A 20,735-nucleotide genomic window follows, 5' to 3' on the forward strand; every position below is an offset into this window, starting at 1 on the left:
TGCTGTCTCCTTTGGTTGAAGAATGGGGCCTATATTATTATTTACTGCAAGGGGACTACTCATGTGATTAAATTAAGCATGTACTGAAATGCTTCACTGGATTGGGGCCAGCATGCTCAGAGCCTTCAACTATGAAGTCCATAAAGAATACTCAGTTTATAAAAACAGAAATCTACTCTTTCCAGGAAGTTAATTCCCATTTCTGTTTAGCTTATATATTAAAAAAAAAAAAACAACAAAAAACTGAATTTTTCTAGTAAAGTTTTTTTATACATCCCAGCAAATCCCTCCCAACAATACAAGAGATCTAATTAAAAACAGTTAGTGAGCATCAATCCTTGAGATAAAAAAATTAGCTCTTTAGAATTCTGCCCTCACATATAGCTCTCTTAGCATATTCAACCAAACTGATTAAACAGTTGCTTCCAAATGCATTCTAATTCCTAATTAAAGATATTTTTAGATGTTAAATTGTGGCTCAAGAAAAAACAGCAAGTCTGAATTATTTCTTTTTTTAACAAGTTCACTGAACAAGCAATTTGTAGCTATATATAAAAATATACACCCAGAGATTACCTTATTATTAGCAGTAATACTGATTTGTAAAACATGGACAAGGTATATGCAGTCACTGTGTCCTTAGAAGTACTGCCTAGATACCATTACGATGTCCAAATTATAGGATGCTGATTCTAATAAGATTTATTTTGCAATATTACTTAATCTTACAGCTGTTCAGAAAATCTCCTTCAAAATGAGTTTTCAACAAAACAGTAAAAAATTGGTAAAAAATTGCAATAATTTGTTTCCATTTGGCAACCAACTCAATTTCGTATACATTCAGAGCACTTTGTGCCATCTACATGCTATACAAACATTAACTGATTAATCAAATCCTCAACAATCTCCCTGTTAGGTATGTTTGTAAAATAAGGATAATACTAAGGAAGAAACTGAGACACAAACCTCATGTCTGCACAGCAAAGAAAAACAGTCGACTAGCCAGTGCCAGCCAACTGGGGCTTACGCTGAGGGGCTGTTTCATTACCCCAAGAGCCCGGGCTCCAGCCAGAGCCCAGAAGTCTACACAGCAATGCAAGAGCCCTGCAGCCTGGGCCTCGCAAGCCCGAGTAGGTTGCACGGGCCAGCTAAGGGTACCCAATGATATTTAAGCACCTAAACAAGCCCCATTTTCAGGCTCCACTGTGATCCACGGAACTCCTTCTTAGCTGCCACCTGCCAATAGGTGCCTAAAGTCGCTCAACGCTAGGGTTGCTACCAATCTGGTTTTTACCCAGACAGTCCAGTTTTTGACTTGTGTCCAGGTGCAATTTAGGGTTGCCAGGTATCTGGTTTTCAGGGACCTGGCAGCCCTAAATGGCACCCAAACCAAGAGTCCAGTAACTGCGGAGTGGAGGGAGGTACCGACTCATTAACTCGCACCAGCACCTGCTCAGCTGGGGCCACCTCCTACCTGCAGGCAGGTTCCTTGAGACAATCCAGCGATTGATGGGGAGGGGAGGTGGGAAAGAGGAGAGACAGGGGCCAGGCCTTGGGTGGGGGGAAAGGCTGAGCAGGGGGGAGAGCCTGGGAGAAGTGGCAGAGCAGGGGGTTGGGCTTCAGGGATCCAGCTACTAATAATTAGAAAGGTGGCAACCCTACCCAAATTTTTGAAGTACAAGTTCCCTCGGTGCCTAGGTTTCTGCATCTGACTATGCACACTGTTGTCTCTCTCTAGGAGTCCAGGCACCATCTCCTGACTAAGCCCCTGAGTGATTCTAACCTGGGGAAGGATTAGAATACTAAATTATGTGTGTGGCCCTGTCTGCTAGGCATGCTCAGAAGCTGCCTAACTCCACATAAAACAGCGTGGGGAGAAGAGGAGAACCTCTCCCCTTATAAAATGTAGTCTATAGTGGTTAGAGTACTCACAGGGGATGTGGGAGACCCCCCAGTTCAAGTCCCCTCTCTGTCTGAGAAGGAATTTAAACAGGGACCTGCCACCTCTCTGGTGGGTGCTCAAACCCCTGAGCTACAGAATAGTCTGATATTCAGTTGTAGGAAATTACTGGGGGTGGGTGGGTCAGACAATGATTTAATAAGAGCAGACATTGAGATTCAAGTTAAAGCTTTATAAACCATTAAAACACAAATTGTCATCACATGTCAAAACATACAAAGTAAATATGAAATCAAACTTCTTGAGCAGCATTTGTTCTTGTTTTGTCTATGTGTAAATTTTGGATTAATATAGAACTTTTTTCGTTGGTTGAAAGTGTACAGTGAAATAGACATTTACTGACATTTAGTGATAAAAATCTAATCCTTTCAAGCCTAACTGTTATAAAATGTAACCACACAGTTTTAGAGTCAGTGCTAGTGGATCTAAATGCAAGATCAGGGTCTTATTTAGTTTCCCCTATAAAAAAAGGGTCTACCAGCTCCTACAATAACATAAAACATTGTCTTTGAACTCAGCTTGCTTTTAAAACAAAACTGCACTGAAGGTGAACATTTCAGATAGTTATGAGCATACAATCACTGCTAGAGGATAAAAAGGGGGAAATAATCTAAGGCAGGAGGTGGCAGAAATGGAATACAGACAGCTGTGTGATTTGTTTAATTTAAAACGGAGTAAATGTAAATGTCATGCTCCTTTAAATAGCCAAGTAAAAATAACAGCTTTATCAAGGATAGCAAATAAATGTATACGTAGAAGCTTTCTTCAGACAACAGGGAGGAAAAATATTGGTTCTCCTCTCAGCTCCAGCCCTCTTTTTCTTGCAGCTCTTTCCCTGGGGATTCATATACTGCTACTTAGAGAATTAGCTGCCTGCTATTAATGAGGCTTACCTGCAACTAGAGCTGGTTAGAAAAGTGTAGGGCTGGCTCGCTACTTGATTAATTAACTCCATACCTGCCATAACCTAAATCCCTTCACCTCCTCCTATCAAATGTTGTATTACATATTGCTGTGGATACAGAGGGAGAGAGAGGAACTGGGCTGTTCATTAAATATCTCTACACACACTAAATTACAAATGAAGGGTGAGATTTCCAAAAGCGCTCAGTGTTGGCCTAACTTTGCCCTTGCTGAAGTCAATGGGAGCTTTCCCATGGACGTTAATGGCAGCAGATTTAGGCCAACTGATCAGTTTGAAAATCCCACTTGAGGTGGTTAAATGCAGAGATTAAAGAGCATTCTGAATAAAAGGTACATTAATGGCAATTTATTCCCTTCAGCCCCATGGCTTTAACACTGATTCCCTTAAAAAATTAAAAAATCAAACCAGCTGCTCCCCTAAAAGGCAAATATGAAGGAACACTGAAAACGTCTTATCTTCTGCTCTAGATATTACGAGTTAAGAGAGCTTTGCAAAGTACATGCATAACTGCTTGGCAACGTGTCAGTACATGAGTTGATAGAAATCTATTTACAGACAAAGAAGAATCAGGAAAAAAGTTCAAAATAAAAGAAAAAACAACCCATCAGAAAAATGTCTCATAGAAGCAACAAGATAGGTTTTCTGCTTACATAATCACTGCCAAATAGATAATGATTGCTTTAAAAAGCCTTGCATATAAACCGTTCACAGTACTAACAGGATAAACTGCAATCAAATCCTGGTGCGATTGAGGTGAAATACACTTGGGTATCTGTTCTAATTTTTTTTTTTTTTAAATCACAGATATACAACCAACTGAATTAAAAATACATAAAAAAGAACCAGAAAAAGAGTAGTGGCAGGGGTGGGTTGAACTTGAGAGCAGACTGCACTGCAGGATTGGGGTCCAGGTTTATAATGACCAAAGTTACTACTGCCTTATGGGAGCTCGGTGACCTGTGTCAAATGAGTTGTGACCTCAGTCCAGTTCTCAGATGAGAGACTGTCAGATCGTTGACAACCTCAGGAGAGAGAACACATACTGAATGGGTCTATAAACTAAATTATTAACACCCTTTCACCCTTAGAGATGGTCTTTCTACATGCAAGGTCAAGGTGGCATATTGACGTGTTGGTGCGAGGAAGCCTGTGCTGTATCTGTTCTGTGGATGAACAGACCACAGCAGTCTCCAGGGGTGAAATCCTGGCCCTACTGAAGTCAATGGGAGCTTGGCCATTGACTTCAATGGAGCCAGGATTTCACCCCAGGATACATGGCACAATTTTCAGTTGCCATAGGAGCTTGGACTCAATGCCTGTTGAAGTAGTTGGCAGTTTTTTCCTTGGCTTCAGTCAGCTTTAGAGCATCCCTGAATTTTCACCCACATACAATACGCTTGCTTTTAAAACAAACGGAACAGCATTCACAACATTTCGTATTTTTCTAACTGAATTTCTTCATTACTTAGAAGACCTGTTGCCTCTTTCTCAGCAGTGGGAATACAAACAAAGATGAAAATCATCATCAGATGGTACCCCATGCAATTCAGAAGGAGGTGGAAACAACAGCTGGCCATTACGAAGGAAAATATTCAATACTGGGGATGAAAAATTCTATGAAATAAATTCCAGAAAATCATGAGCAAGGACTTCTCTGGGTCACTTTGACCCCTGTGTGCGTAGATATTAGTATCAAGGATGTGGCAGTATGTATGCATAAGACCAAGTAACTTTTTCCAGCCTTTTCAGGCTCATTTGCTACCTTAATCAGTCTCTAAGAGCAGGTGGTTAAAGAGAGAGTTTAATCTTTTTTTTTTTTTAAATGTAATTATTGCCATCTATCCAAATAATTTTCAATGGCTCATTTTCCATATCCAATTAAAGACAAGAGCAACAATGAGACACTGGCAGCAAGTTAACAATGGATCCCCAGGATCACACAGGCCTATGTTTGTTTAAAATAAAACAAGATTCTGGCATGAGTTTATCATCTTATGCCCAACAGCTTTGGTGAAAGCTAAGAAGGAAAAAGGACCCAAGACAGTATTATGAAAACACAGTCTGATGGAAAATTATAGGTAATACAATCTGCAAGCTATTTAGAAATGGATACATCTGATGGGGGGAGAGAAGCACTGTACAATAGTTTAAGTGGAGAGTTTTGTTTCTTAAATTTAACAGAAGCAAGCTTTTAATTTTTTTTTTTGGTAAGATCACTGCCACCATATAAATATGCACAGTATGTTTTGGGAGGAAGAAACATGGTACCAAGACAGCTTGTGCTTATGGGCAAGGCTACTACATCCATTAGCCCAAAAAGTTTCCTGTTTTCAACACCAGCTAAACTCTGGATTAAAGCATTAGGTCCTCATCCAACTCCCATTGACTACAATGGCACACTGTAAGTATCCTCCCTCTCATCCTGGGAGGGAACCCTCCAAGACAGCGTGAAGGGATGATGATAGGACAGTGTGAGGAAGCTTGCATTGTTGTTGCCCAGGCTGTACCTATTCTGTGGATACATAAAAGGCCTTCAGGGGAGTCAAAATGGACCCTTCATCACTAAATTTACTTTATTACAAATAATCCATCATTCTTCCCCTCCCCCCCAACTAATATTTTTATCTGTTTCTCTGGAGTTGACCAAGTATGGTTACATCTTTCCGGTCACTTAACTAGAGGAAATAGTTTAAGACAGCACAGTACATTCTTTAAGCTCTTATTGGTGCTGTCAATGCTCTAGGCTTTTCAAAGGGAGACAGAAATGTAAACACAGCTGCTTATTGAAACTACATAAAACAAAAGCTACAAAACAAACTTCCTTTAGCTACAAAAAGATCGTAAGTTTGTACTCACACACACTAAATTGAAACATGATTCAAATGGAACACCCTGCAGCCCTAAGAAAGTCACTTGTCCATATCACGATAAATGTTTATTGAGTGCATGTACAGATCGTAATGTCAGATTTCACATATCTCATTGCAGTTGGAACCAAAGTCAAAGCCCTGAATGTCATATCTAGCTTTCAGGCGGGTTTGGGATGTGGAGAAGAGGTAGGGAAGTGCTCCTAAAAGAGTACACTTGATCCTCTCAACAGAGAGAGAGGATCATTTCCTACAGCCCTCAGGCATACAATGTAGCGCTAAACAGAATGCTCTTGATCTGACAAAGATCAACCCAGTGAGGCCAAAGCCCACCTCCTTCCTCCAAACATGTGGGGGGAAGCAGGGGTGCTGGAACAATTTTTATAGCGGAGTTGCTGAGAGCTATTGAACCAAACTGTAAACCCTGTATACAATGGAATCCATTTCAAGTCAGGAGGTGTGGCAGCAGCCCCCACACTCCTAGTTCCAGCACTTATAGGGAGACGACAGAGAGAAGGAATGAACCCTGTTGCCACCTGACCATGCAATTAAGAGGAGAGGTGGGGGAGAAACAGGAGAGAGAGAATACACACCCTACTGTCCCCACCACTTTAATGCCTGTCAGTGAGAGAAGGAAACCACCTGCTGTTACCCTTTGTGATCTCAAGATAGGCATTGAGGAGAAGACCAACCTTGTTTCCTGAAAGAACGAGGAGTACTCGTGGCACCTGAGAGACTAACAAATTTATCTAAGCATAAGCTTTTGTGGGCTAAAGCACAATTCATCAGATGCATGCAGTGGAAAATACAGTAGGTATACACACACACACACAGAACATGAAAAAATGGGGGTTGCCATACCAACTCTTAACGAGAGCAATCGATTAAGGTGGGCTATTATCAGCAGGAGGAAAAAAAAAAACTTTTGTAGTGATAATCAGGATGGCCCATTTCAAACAGTTGACAAGAAGGTGTAACAGTAGGGGGAAAATTAGCATGGGGAAATAGTTTTTAGTTAGTGTAATGACTCATCTTATGACTTTCTTATGACTCAACAGCGTGCCCTTGTTGCCAAGAAGGCTAATGGCATTTTGGGCTGTATAAGTAGGGGCATTGCCAGCAGATCGAGGGACGTGATCTTTCCCCTCTATTTGACATTGGTGAGGCCTCATCTGGAGTACTGTGTCCAGTTTTGCGCCCCACACTACAAGAAGGATGTGGAAAAATTGGAAAGCGTCTGGCGGAGGGCAACAAAAATGATTAGGGGACTGGAACACATGATTTATGAGGAGAGGCTGAGGGAACTGGGATTGTTTAGTCTGCGGAAGAGAAGAATGGGGGGGAGGGAGGATTTGATAGCTGCTTTCCACTACCTGAAAGGGGGTTCCAAAAAGGATGGATCTAGGCTGTTCTCAGTGGTAGCAGATGACAGAACAAGGAGTAATGGTCTCAAGTTGCAATGGAGGAGGTTTAGATTGGATATTAGGAAAAACTTTTTCACTAGGAGGGTGGTGAAGCACTGGAATGCGTTACCTAGGAAGGTGGTGGAATCTCCTTCCTTTGAGGTTTTTAAGGTTAGTCTTGACAAAGCCCTGGCTGGGATGATTTAGTTGGGGATTGGTCCTGCTTTGAGCAAAGGGTTGGACTAGATGACCTCCTGAGGTCCCTTCCAACCCTGATATTCTAGCATTCTATGATCCACTCCCCATCTTTATTCAAGCCTAATTTAACGGTGTCCAGTTTGCAGATTAATTCCAATTCAGCAGTCTCTCACTGGAGTCTGTTTTTGAAGTTTTTTTGTTGAATAATTGTGACTTTTAGGTCTGTAATTGAGTGACCAAGGAGGTTGAAGTGTTTTCTGACTGGTTTTTGAATGTTATAATTCTTGACGTCTGATTTGTGTCCATTTATTCTTTTGCATAGAGACCAATGTACATGGCAGAGGGGTATTGCTGGCACATAATGGCATATATCATGTTGGTAGATGTGCAGGTGAATGAGCCTCTGATAGTGTGGCTGATGTGATTAGGTCCTATGATAGCGTCCCTTGAATAGATATGTGGACAGAGTTGGCAATGGGCTTTGTTGCAAGGATAGGTTCCTGGGTTAGTGTTTTTGTGGTGTGGTTCTGGTGAGTATTTGCTTCAGGTTGGGGGGCTGTCTGTAAGCAAGGACTAGCCTGTCTTCCAAGATCTGAGAGTGAGGGATTGTCCTTCAGGATAGGTTGTAGATCTTTGATGTGCTGGGGGCTGAAGGTGATGGCTAGTGGCGTTCTGTTATTTTCTTTGTTGGGCCTGTCCTGTAGTAGATGACTTCTGGGTACTCTTCTGGCTCTGTCAATCTGTTTCTTCACTTCAGCAGGTGGGTACTGTAGTTGTAAGAACGCTTGATCAAGATCTTGTCGGTGTTTGTCTCTGTCTGAGGGGTTGGAGCAAATGCGATTGTATCTTAGAGCTTGGCTGTAGACAATGGATCGTATGGTGTGGTCTGGATGAAAGCTGGAGACATGTGGGTAAGTATCGCAGTCAGTAGGTTTCGGGTATAGGGTGGTGTTTATGTGACTATCGCTTATTAGCACTGTAGTGTCCAGGAAGTGGATCTCTTGTGTGGACTGGTCCAGGCTGAGGTTGATGGTGGGATGGAAATTGTTAAAATCATGGTGGGATTCCTCAAGGGCTTCTTTTCCATGGGTCCAGATGATGAAGATGTCATTAGCATAGCGCAAGTAGAGTAGGGGCATTAGGGGACGAGAGCTGAGGAAGCGTTGTTCTAAGTCAGCCATAAAAATGTTAGCACACTGTGGGGCCATGCGAGTACCCATAGCAGTGCCATTGACTTGAAGGTATACATTGACTACCCCATGGGTGGGCCAAGGCAGGGCAGGAACAGGGTGAGAAGTACTTAGCAGCAGCAACATCCCACAAAAAGTAAGGAGAGAAGGTAAACCTGACAAAGCCCAAATGTGACTGGTCCTGAATTGGAATTCTCCCAAAGTGTGTGACCCACGCACAGTTTTGATGTGGAGAACAAACTTTAGAGCTGGGGAAGATCTTTACCAGCAACAAATTTGTTTTCTGAAATGTATAGGCTTTATCCAAAACTCTAAAATACATACAAGGACACACATCCCACACAAGGCAAAACTGCAACTCAAAAGAAAAAAATATACATCCAAATTTCCAAGACCCAAACACAATTTGCTGATCACACACTTCAGCAAACAGACCATGCATTAGAAAATACCTCCTTTATTAGTGGGAAGAAACACAATCTGACTCCATCTCCAAAATTCAGTAACGTAAGCCAATATAGCAGGTTAGCAATCGCTGTTTCACAAGTCCAACTTCAGCCTCAGACTTCTATCTGTTTTGATACGCCAGGTTCTTCCAGGAACAAACAACCAAAAAACAAACTGAAGAGAAGTGGGTTAAAAGAGGTTTTAGAAATAAATTTTTACACAAACATCTAAAATATAGAGAAAAATGTAATAAAGAGAAGACATTCCTGAACAGAGACCAGAATACAAAAACATTCTATCAAACAAACAAATCCCCTCCCTAACATGCATTTTCCATTCTGTATAAACACACGTTGGGTAACGGATTGCTGTTCCTAGAAAGAATTACATTTTGTTGCCAACAGCTGTAGCCTTTCATAGGCATCATAAACATTATATAGAAGATTTACACTTTTGACAAAGCCATAACATTGTCCACAGTAGAAAAAAAGCCTTTTTCTTACAAAATAGCCCTACTAGATTGTCCTTAATACTGAGCACAATAGTGGGTTTTCTGTTCAAAGGGTGATATTCACCCATAGGTGCTGGAACTAGGGGGTGCTTAAAGTGGTTTCCATCATATATATGGTTTACAGTTTGGTTCAATGGCTCTTAGCACCCCCACTATAAAAATTGTTCCAGCACCCCGGACTTCACCCCTTGCGTGTTTAAATGATGTATGAGCCCTGAGCTAGTGCTCCACCCAGGGGTGAACTGTTTCACCCTAGCTACTTTACAAACAACAAATGACATCAGCAACTTAACTTAGCAACCGAACTACATGACTCTGAATCTCTCTGCTGATTTTTTGGCTTTACAATCATACCTTCCCATTTGGGGGGCAAAAAAAAAAGTTTGTTGCCATATGATATATCCACACAAAACCAAAAAGCAAAAAACAAAAAAACCTACAGAGGAAACTAACTATTCACAAAGGGCTGTCAAATGCCCAAAGTAAACAAACGGGATGGGACGGGGAGAGAAAAATATATTGTTCTTCTCATGTCTTTCAGGTCTAGCAATCTTAGACCCCCCAATCCCGTACCTACAGGCACGCACATACGTAAACTCAAGCATGCAGTGGGGATACCCCCCTTTCTTATGTAGTCGTAGGACTGGGGCCTTTTAGTGTTTCTAGTAACAACAGTAGGTAAAATATTTCCAAGCAGAATTGTCAGTTAACTGACTCCCTTATGTTATTAAAACTCAGAGGTGTTGCAAATTTTTTTGTATTTATTTACAAATGACCAAACAGACATATAGGGCCAAATTCTGTAATGACCTACAGCTATATTCTGTGTAGTTACTCCACTACTAATCACAGTGAGTTATAAGAGCTGTACATCACTACATAATTTGGCTCAGAGTGATTTGCCTAATGCTACACGATGAGTCAGTGGCAGAGTCTTGTTTAAAACTCAGACTCCTGGCTTCTATTCCACAGCTACTCAGTCCACTAGAGTACGCTTATAGAGCTTTTAGAAAACCTCACTACAAATCTTATAATAGTAGTTGTTCTTCTAAAATTCCTGTAAAAATTTTTTTACTTGGAAAGGGGAAAAATAATAAAACAACTTCTCAGCAATTGAAGCAGCACTCTTTTATGACCATGAAACCACCAGAATGCATTTCCTAACTGAGTCAGAGATAGAATGAGGTTGATTTAGTGAAACAAAATGTTGAATAATTCAGAGTTCTGCTTAGCAAGATATTTAACAATGTTCACTCTTTTGCTTCTTTGGATGGGGGGAGACTAGTACACTGAATTTAGCAGTCTTAAATATGATCAACAACAAATCTTGATCAGCTATGAAATTCAACCTGCCTTCAAGGAACAAATTATTATATGCCAACAAGCTTTGCATAGTTTGGGGCTATGTGGCTTGAGCCAACAAAATCCAGGTAAATCCTGACTTGAGTGGGATTACTTCCATGGGTAAGCATTTCTCCTATTAATAAAGGATTTGGTTCATAAAATGAATTTCAAATGATCAGAGTGTAAATAACGTTAAATACATATACTGCAGGTTCTTTTCATTTAGACAGATTCTCTCAAACATATTGTCATTAACAAACTATGATTCACAGATGATGCTCCCACAAAAGTCAGTGGGAGTCTTTCTATTGACTTTGAAAGGAGTTGGCTCAGGATCTTACCTACTATGGCCTTGACACAAAAGAGCACTTAAACATGTGCTTTAACTTGAAGCACAAGAAGCCTTATTGACTGCAATGAAGCTATTTACATGGGTAAAGTTGAACACATGCCTAAATGTTCTCCTTAATCATGGCCTAACTGAACTGAATCAATCTGTCACTTTAAAGTACTTTCTTGTTTTCTATACTCCATAATTATTACAAGAGAAATTTCAAAAAGTGAAAATAAGACATTACACGTCATTTCATCAGAACAATCAAGATTTTAGTATAACGAAGCAATGCCCAACAATGTGAATTGCTGTACCTAAAACACCGAAGTAGAAATATATTAAGAACTTCAGGCAACCATAGATTGCAGAGATCTGCAGAGCATTTTGCTACTGGTGGTATTGCCCCTCCTGAATACTTTTTACATCTCATCAAAATCTATCTTTGTCCCTCCCCCGTCTCTCCCCATAGGATCTGTGCAGCTCCCAAACATCAGCCAACAGCCTGAGAGGAGGGAAGTGCTGTTATCTCCATTTTACAGAAGGTTTAACAGAGGAATTATGTGATTTATCAGGACTATGCAGAATGTCTGACATAGTCTTAGAGTAGGAACCCCATCTCCTAAGTGCCAGTCCAGTGCCTTAGCCACAAAACTAATCTCCTCCATGACTACGAATCACATAGGAAAATATTCAATTGTTCTGTTAATACCTTTTGTCTTTACTACCTAACAGGAAGAGATTGCATGTTTCAGGCCAGAAAGAACTAGGAAGCTGGCAAATAAAAACATAATTTCTTTAAAATTCTCATAACAGATTTAAGGAAACATTTATTAGCTATAGTATACGGGGCATGTCTAAAGCAATTTTCAGCTGATCATCTCAAAGTACTTTAAAAATACCAACAAGCTAAACCTCACACCAATGTAAGATCTTATCTCCATTTTACAGACAGGGAAACCAAGGCAGAGAAATATAGGTGCTGATCCAACAAAGCACTTAAGCACATGCTTAACGTTAAGTCAGCAAGAACTAGTTATGTGCTTACATGCTTTGTTGGACTGGGGCCCATGGACACACAAGTCAGTGGCAGCGCTATCCATCCTGATCACCCAAACATCTGTAAACAGTAAATGAGTCTTTGACCCCCATCCATGCTGGATTTTTAACCATTCCACAGTCAGTTTAAGTAGGGTCCCAGCATTCCAAGTTTTAACGTGCTTTGTCCAACCAGTGTGGACAATTCCATACTATTTCAAACCCACATTTAAAAACTATACTTCAAGGGTTCCACATTGGCCAGCCAAACCACTTCAGAAATCATTTTAGCAGGAACTGTGTTTAAACTCCTTAAAAGTCCATTCTAGATGAGCTTAAAGTTTATTATTCTAAACAGTACAAAGTATTTAAATGTATATAGTGTCATATAATTTAAATAGGATAATTCTATTTTTCATGGTTCTTGATACTCATTTAATGAGCTTGGAAAATACTCTCCTCTAACAATTCCTTCTTTTTCATTTGGCAAACGTAGGGTTTTTCTCTCTTTCTAGACTTTTAAATGGAACAGAAATGAATGTTTGTTGTTTAAAAACACAGAACAAGGCTATTCATGCCAAACTGTCTTTGTTTGCATACAAGCAGCACTGGAGAGGTCACCACAGTTAGCATCCTATTTTAAGGGTATCCGCTGCTTAAGGCGCGATGGGTGCTCTGTTCTCGGACTCCTGCAGTACAGAATCAGATATCAGGTATGGCTATTTGCTTGCTATCTTGTTTTCATATTCCGTGTTGCTACAATAAAAATAAAAAGGCACACTAATCTAGTCTGGAGCCCTTTTCTAGATTACACACAGAGTTTGGCAATAGGAATATCAAGCAGAGGCAACCACTTGAAACCAAACAACATAATGTACATAGATAAAATACATTAGTCACAAACTATTTACTGTAAGAAAAAAACAATCCAAGAAAGAATACGAATCTGCAACTGTCCTTCTAATATCAAACTGTATGATGCTGCTGAACATACTTGAGGGTCCAATGCATGTAACTGTAAAGATTATTCAGACGATAAATAAGTAGCAAATGTATATACCACTAATCTACAACAAGCAAAAATATTACCATGATGGGTCAGAGCAATGAGGCATTTTTCAACACTGTTTAATACCGCAGGTACACACTGTGATTATAGCTCATACAACTCATGCCCACCCATTATATATGTTTTTTATTCTCAATAAATGGTGAACATTATTGAGCCATTTCTGCAGTAAGAGAGAAAGCATAAAATGCTGTCTACACAGGTCCAGCAAAAAAAGTGACTGTGTTTTTGATGGAATATGATGAGAATGTTAAATTGTGCAAATTTAGCACTCAAAAAATAAAATCAAGAAATACCAAAATTTAAAGTTGCACATTCATGCTAAAAATCTACTTCCCGGTATGTATGTATGATGATACAAAACCTGATTCTGATCTCACTTACATGGGTGTAAATCAGGGGTAACACCACTGAACCAATGCACTTTCACCGGTGTAAGTCAAAGAATCATTCAAAAATCTTTAATCACATAATGGTTCTCAACCTCCACCATATATTATCATTCCTTCCTCTCCATGCCCCTTCCCCGTCCCCAAAACTCAGATACACGTTTGTGGCATCTTGTAACTTTTAGGAATGGTGCTGCTTCCACCTTAGCTCATTTCCAAACTTTGGAAAGTTTCAAGAGAATGAAACCAATTGCACATCCTACTTCAATCCCACCATGTTAGAAGGGCACCACGGGGGAAATTTACATTGTTCTGCACCCTCTCCCCCAGAGCCGTTTCAAGGGCACGGCAAATTGGGGCAACTGCCCCGGCCCCCCGCTTTGTGGGGACCCACGCTTCATGAGGAGGCGGGCAGGGAGGTGAGGCGGGAGTCAGCGGGCAGGGAGGGGGGAGGAGGAGCCCCCCTACCAACCTTCCCCTCCCCCCTAAGCTTCCCGCTCACCAGCTGGCCCCGTCAATCGGTGCCTCCCCCTCCCTCCCAGTGCCTACCGCCAATCAGCTGTTTTGTAGCATCTGGACTTGGTGCTGGGGAGAGGATGGAACTGGGTGGGGAAGAGGCAGGGCAGGGGTGGGGTAGGGGCAGGACCTGGGCAGAGCCGGGGGTGGGAGCACCCCCCAGCAGATAGAAACTTGGTGCCTATGTCCCGGGCCCCACACCCCCGTAGGGACAGCCCTGCTCTCCCCACCCACCAGGTTAGCCCTTCACCTCCTCCCAGGGCAGTGAGTGCCACACTTTTGTGAAACACTGCCTTATACAATACAAAGGAAATGTGTCAAGGTAGAAAAATGTACTCAACTTCTATTGCCTTTGGATCAGGCCTATGCTGAAGGTGCACAACAAACGAGGAAAATGTTTTTTGCTTTGCCTCATTGATTACTCCACCCGTAAGATGTGCAGCGAATGAGGAGTTTCACTGAGTACCTTCAATAAATATCCATCACTGTGTAGCTAAATCAGCTGGGAGCACCCCTGCTGTGTAGCCTTCCTTAGCTATGCACCTTCACAAGTGTAGAGAGAAAAATCTTGTGAAAAAACTTACCTGCACAGAACATTTTTCTTTCAGTGCATTGTAACATGGCCAAATCAAGGCCAGTTTCCAGCCAAACGCTCAAAGGCTCGGAAGTAAGGACTAATTCCCTGCTAACTTCACACCATTTTGGCACTACAGCTGTTAAAAAAATGTTGCCAGTATCTTTTTATGATGAGGGAAGTGCATTTTATTCACTCTCCTTGTACTTAAAAATATTTGAATAATTTCATACATACTTTTTCTTTTTTTTTTTAATCACTTTCAAGCAAAGCTGAACCCTAGAAAATTTCAGACTGGAAGTAGAAGGTTTTGGAAATATACTGGTAAGTGTCAAGACACTAAGGGTTAGAATACAAATTTGTGCAATTTTAACGTCTCTCAGCTCCTTGTCCTGCTGTAATTGAGCAATGGACAGGAGGTTTGCGGGACTGGTCCTAGATATTTAAGATGGAGGGCATGAGTCCCATTTACACCAAGGCCTACTTTACACTGCTCTGGGAGCGTAAAGGGTACTTAAAGTTGACATAAACGTACATTTACACCTCCTTACACTGTCAAAGTGGGGGAAAAGCAGCCTTAGTGTAAATGAGAATCAAACCCAAAATCAAGTTTGCATCATTCCTAAAACTAAACACTAATGTACATTTGATCTCACTGGGACCTGCTGCATTCTTAGCTGTTCTTGTGTCACTATCATATTTTTATGCTTCCATAGAGGCTGTTGGAGTCTACTTGTAATGCTATAGGTAGTTTATCAAGCAGTAAACAACAAAAAAGCTAACAAATATCCATCCATTAAAACAAAACAAAAAAACAGAATAAAACCCCTATTAAAAAAAAAAAACACACACACGCACACAACATATATTTTATGGACTGAACCCTTGTGACTGATGAGGTGGTTTATAGACCTGTTCTTCAGCTAGTTAACACCATTCCTAAGCTTACAGCAGAGTCCTCTTTTGGCCAGGAGGTCTAGTGTCTCCTTCCTTGGGAGGCTGTGGAAACTTCTTCACTGGAGGTTTTCAAAAGGAGGCTGGATAGCCATCTCTCTTGGATGGTTCAGACACAACAAATCTTGCATCTTGACAGGGGGTTAGCCTAGACGACTCTTCTAACCATCTGATTCTTTCCTGCCTGGGCCCTCCAGATTCTGCTCCTCCTGAACCAACGCTCATCTTTTTCCCCCTCTGCTGGGCTGCCTATCAGGACCTAGGAACCTAGCCTAGCCTCTGCTCATCTCACAGGATCTGCATTACTTCCTCTCACTCAGCAGACTCTCAAGAAATATGGTCTGTGGCCAACCATGGGCACCATGCATCAGGTCTACGTGGCACTGCCTCTCTCATCCCAAATGATGATATCAACACAGTCAAGAAAGTGCAGCTCTTTGGTTACTAACATCAAAGCCAACATCAAAACCACAAAAAGAAAAGGAGTACTTGTGGATTTTCTTTTTGCGAATACAGACTAACACGGCTGTTACTCTGAAACCTGTCAAAACCACAGTGATAGTTCTGGTCTTACCTACAAGATCCTCTGCCATAGTTTCCTTACGCTTTCTCTCCAACTGGTCTCTCACCCATGGAAACTCCTGTAAGGAATCTAAGAACGTCCGAAAGGCCTTGGGTCCTCTGGTAGGAAGGATATCTAGAAGCATCATGGTTTTTCTGTGATTGGTGGCTTGGGACTTTATTTCTTGAAGGTGGTTTTCTGTTAGAATGCCTTCCTGGTAGAGGTAGTGAATGATGAGCCCCTCCACCAGCACCTCTGAGCAGAGCACCAGCCGCAGGGAACGCAGAACCTGCTTGTCTCTGGCATCCATCTGTCACGAGGCGTGTGAGAGAAGAAGCAGGACACGTGAGATATTAAAATGCTTCAGTTTTTAAGATCAAAGAAAGCTATTTTACTGTTCAAAGTGTTTAAAAAGAAAACCACCCTATGATCAGCCAAAGTGGGAACCATATATCACTGCTCAGACACCTTTTTTTCTGCTGGGATTTCATGTACCGCCTCAGCTGCGAGTTGATTTCTTACCTCTCAGACTGCACCTGGGGCCATGAATTTGGGACCTGATCCTTCTCCCACTGAAGTTAATGTGTGTTTGCCTTAGTGTAGACTTAGATGGGAGCAGAACTGAAACACTAAGGCCACAATCCTGTAAACTCCTTGGAACAGGGATGCAGCTGGATCACTGGCAGGCTTGGGGCCTTGAGATTAAAATAGCATGTTTCTGAGTCAATTGCTTTTTTTGCAGGAAGTGAAAAACTGAGAATTAGGGCAGGACAGACTTACTGCGAAAGGATTTAAAAGGAAAGAGCTCAAGATCTTTTCTGTATCTGAAACAGCTCAGCTTGTATTAAAAACAATAGAATTAGTTGTCTTTAATTACTTGGGTGTACACTCAATGCAAGACACCCATTAGAAACACTCCTGGTGCCCCATAAACCAAAATATTTCAAGGATTAACCTGGTAGTTCCTATATGAAAGACAGTTTTTGCATGGAGTCAACCATTTCCTGAGAGAAGAAAAAGCTAGTGCTGCTCTCGCTTCCTCTCCTCTCAACCTCAGTTGAACTCTTTTTGCCGCACACACACCCATCTTCCCAGCATATAACATTCCACAACTCCCCTCCCACATGGCTCCCTTCCAGAAAGCCAAGGCCACTCAGGCTGTTTGTAAGAGATTAGAGGAGCCAAGATTGCACTGATGAGCAGTCCTGATCCTTGCCAAGAGCTGCTGGGGGAAGGGGGAAATGGAGTGAGGTGTGTACATGTCTTAGATATTTACAAAGGACCAACAACCCCTTTGTGTTTTTAAATGATGCTTAAATACCAGTGTCTTTCAGGCTGGGAAGAGAGCTCCCAAAGTCTAGATATTTGGAGGGGGAAGGCGCTAGACAGGGAACCAAGCAGAAGACCTGGAGACTTACCATGATCCATTCCTGAGGTGAAATCAGCCTAGAAGGAGAGTTTAAAGATGGAGCACAACTAAAAGCAAAGAGCTCCCCCTTTCTCACTAATTTCCCCCTCCTGACTGTTGCAGTGAGAGCTCCCCCTCCTGTTCCAATCTACTATAACCACTGTCTGGAAGGGATCCAAGATCAAGCTAGAGGAGGCTTTTTTTTTTTTTTTAAAAAGTAAATAATAGTGATGGTGGAGGGGAAGAGAGAGAAGAAACACCACATCATCCCTATTACAGAAAACTGCTGTCCACCAAGCAAGAAGACCAAAGTTACAGTAAAGTCAAAAATTTCCCAAGTATTTCTAAATATTTGTGATTTTTCAATTTCAGGACCAGACTAAGAAACATTCACTAACTCAGTGGTACTTGTACAGTCCCTGACTTGCACATTGGTATTGCTATAGACACAGGGGAAATCACTATTTGCATGCATACATTGATGTGGAAGCACACTAGAAGTGAAAGTTGAAAATCTGGCTCTGACTAGCTTCCTCATACCCATTTATTTAACCTTTGAAATAAACACTCTAGCTTTTCCCCGGATTTAATAGATATTATATTAATTGGTTTCTCTGCAAGTCAATAATAATTTGGATTGGATCCCTAGGACTCCTGGCACGTTGCAATAGGGAAGTTAGTGCCTGGTTAGGAAGGAATGATGTGAGCCATTAACTCCAAACGGCCTCATTATTATCTTATCAGGGCTGGAAGGTTTTTCCCAGCTTTTTCAGTTGGAAAATGCTCCATAAACGACATAGATTCACACTTCAGAAGTTATCAATACATAATTTAGAAAACAGGTGCATCCATTACAATAAAGAACAAACATTGGCTATTGCCATTCATATTACTCGCGCTGCACGTCTAGTATTTTCTGTAGCTCATCTAATCTAGCAGGTAAGATTTAGGGTTCCCCCCCTCCTCATGATTACTTTATGCAAGAGGAATAATGTCATAAAGCTGTAGGGAGACATTTGTCGTTTCATTGAATCGATATATGCGGCTACTGTCTCAGACACTGTGTAAATACACATAGCTCCAGAACGCCACCTGAAATTCATTGAGAACTTTATAGCTTTTCCGCAGGAGATGAAACTGTCTCAGGGGTTCTGGGGTGGGTGGTAATTTAACTCTAGCAACACAGGAATCCACCAACAAATTACACTTACTATACATCAGACTGAGTCTGGCTGTTTTTTCACAGCCGTGTGTCCGTAAAACAGACAGGACAAAGCCCGTAGCTACGGTAGCTGGGTAGGAGTGGATCTCATGCCCTGAGGGGTGCAAGGCAGGAGCGTTGTAGCCTCCCGTGCTAACCGGAGACCCGGGTCAGCAGCAGCAGCACCATAAATCACAGCAGCACTGCGTGTCTCCGCAAAGCCACCACATCACTATAAACTGAGCCGGTAGCAGGATGCGTCAGTCCTGTGGAAGCTGCTGCGGGAGGACAGCCTACCATGGCTGGACCTGCCTTGGTGTGTGCGTGTGCCTGTAAGTGCCTGGATTGATCTTCCAAAGCCAGCGCCGCTGGGGGCAGCAGGAAAGGTGCAGAGATCATAAGAAGCGGGCTAGACAAGAGGCCGGAGGAAAGGAGCGTGCAAGGCCAGCCCCCAGGGCAGGGGCAGCAGGGCTCCCAGCCAGCGCCTGGGGAAAGCACTGCGGAGCCGGCGTTCTCTCCCCGCTCACTGAAGCGTACTTACAGCCGGAAAGCCGGGGATTACACACGCTCCCGGCCCGGGGCTGGAGGCACCATCTTTGTTGAAGGCAAAAGGGCTGAACAGGAAATGCCCTGCCTCCATCCTTCTTAAGGGGACGAGTCCTCCAGAGGAAATGCAGCAGCCATGTTTGTTGAGGTCAAATGCTTTGCCGTAGAAAGCGCAGCAGCCATCAGTGTTGTGGACACAGGCACTCCCAAGTGTTAGACTAGCAGAGAGCACTTACCTAGAACATGCCATGTAAGTGTAACATGAGTTGTAATCGCTACCCCTGAGAGATTGTTCTTTGTCTGGAGCGGTGTTGTAGCCCTAGCAGTCCCAGTGCAAAGGCAAAATCTTTTATTGGACACACCTCTGTTAGTAAGAGAGACAAGCTTTCTAGCTACACAGAGCACTTCTGCCGGGGGGGGGGGGGGGAAGATTGGTCTTTGTCATTAGCAGCCAACTTGATTTGTTACAGTGCTCATATGTCCATCCATGAAACAAGATGACTATTTAAAATGGTCAAAAGTCAGAACTGTGATAGTTAAGGTTGAACATGTAACCTTAATTCTGCCCCATTGTGCATATGCATTAAAGTACAGTCATTTAATTTTAATCAATAGCAAACTGTAAAATCTATAGAAGTATAATTATAATATCAAAAAATCCATTGGAAGGGAACAGTTTGGCTCAATATTTAGATTTTGCACAAATTAAGAAAACCTTCCTTTATTACAAATGCTGCTACGTTTTATTCCAATGGAAAATTTTTTTAAACAAACTTCTACAGTGATTACAACTCAAAAAATGCAGTACTAAAAATGTACAAATTAAACTGACTGTAAACAAAGGTGAAATTGACTTGATTGTCCAAACTGAGGGAAATTCAAAAAAGTAAACAACATAGTAAGAGAAAAGCAAATTCAGTTTTTAAAATGTTGTCAGTTTTAAAAATCTAAGATGTCATTATTAGTAATACAGACTCCAGTTCTGCAACACACACATATTTAACTTTACTCACTGTGAGTAGTCCCATTAACGACAATGAGGGCAAGTAGTTAAGTAAGCACATGTCTTTACAGGATCTGGGCCATCAGTGAGCCTGCAATTGCATGTGCACAGCAGAGCCCCCTTCTGCATTGTAGGATGGAGTCCATAGGCAAAACAAAATGTTTCCTCACACCACATGACTTTTCACTCGAAGTGCCCCTTTTAAACTGAGATAGACAGAACTAAGGCTCCCTATTCCAGAATTAGTTTGGTATTACTAAATTTACCAAGTGACTATAGTGAGAATTCATATTTATGGA

The 20,735-nt window shown here is 41.7% G+C and overlaps 1 protein-coding gene across 2 annotated transcripts in view; it reads right to left on the minus strand.

Annotated features, from left to right (window-relative positions):
• Positions 1 to 19,769, minus strand: part of CRADD (CARD and death domain containing adaptor protein) — a 96,829-nt gene extending 77,060 nt beyond the window's left edge. The window contains exons 1-2 of one of the 2 annotated variants that reach the window (XM_084643448.1): positions 19,670 to 19,769; positions 16,291 to 16,588 (exon numbers count right to left, since the gene is read on the minus strand). In XM_084643448.1, coding sequence (XP_084499574.1) covers positions 16,291 to 16,588 — 298 coding nt within the window. In that variant the 5' untranslated portion in view covers positions 19,670 to 19,769. Of the gene's footprint in view, positions 1 to 16,290; positions 16,589 to 19,428; positions 19,589 to 19,669 lie in introns of those variants that run through there. The other variant, XM_084643447.1, reaches the window with a different exon arrangement.
• Positions 19,770 to 20,735: the final 966 nt, after the last annotated feature.

Source organism: Lepidochelys olivacea, assembly GCF_965140295.1.
Source record: "Lepidochelys olivacea isolate rLepOli2 genome assembly, chromosome: 1".
Lineage (NCBI taxonomy): Eukaryota > Metazoa > Chordata > Testudines > Cheloniidae > Lepidochelys > Lepidochelys olivacea.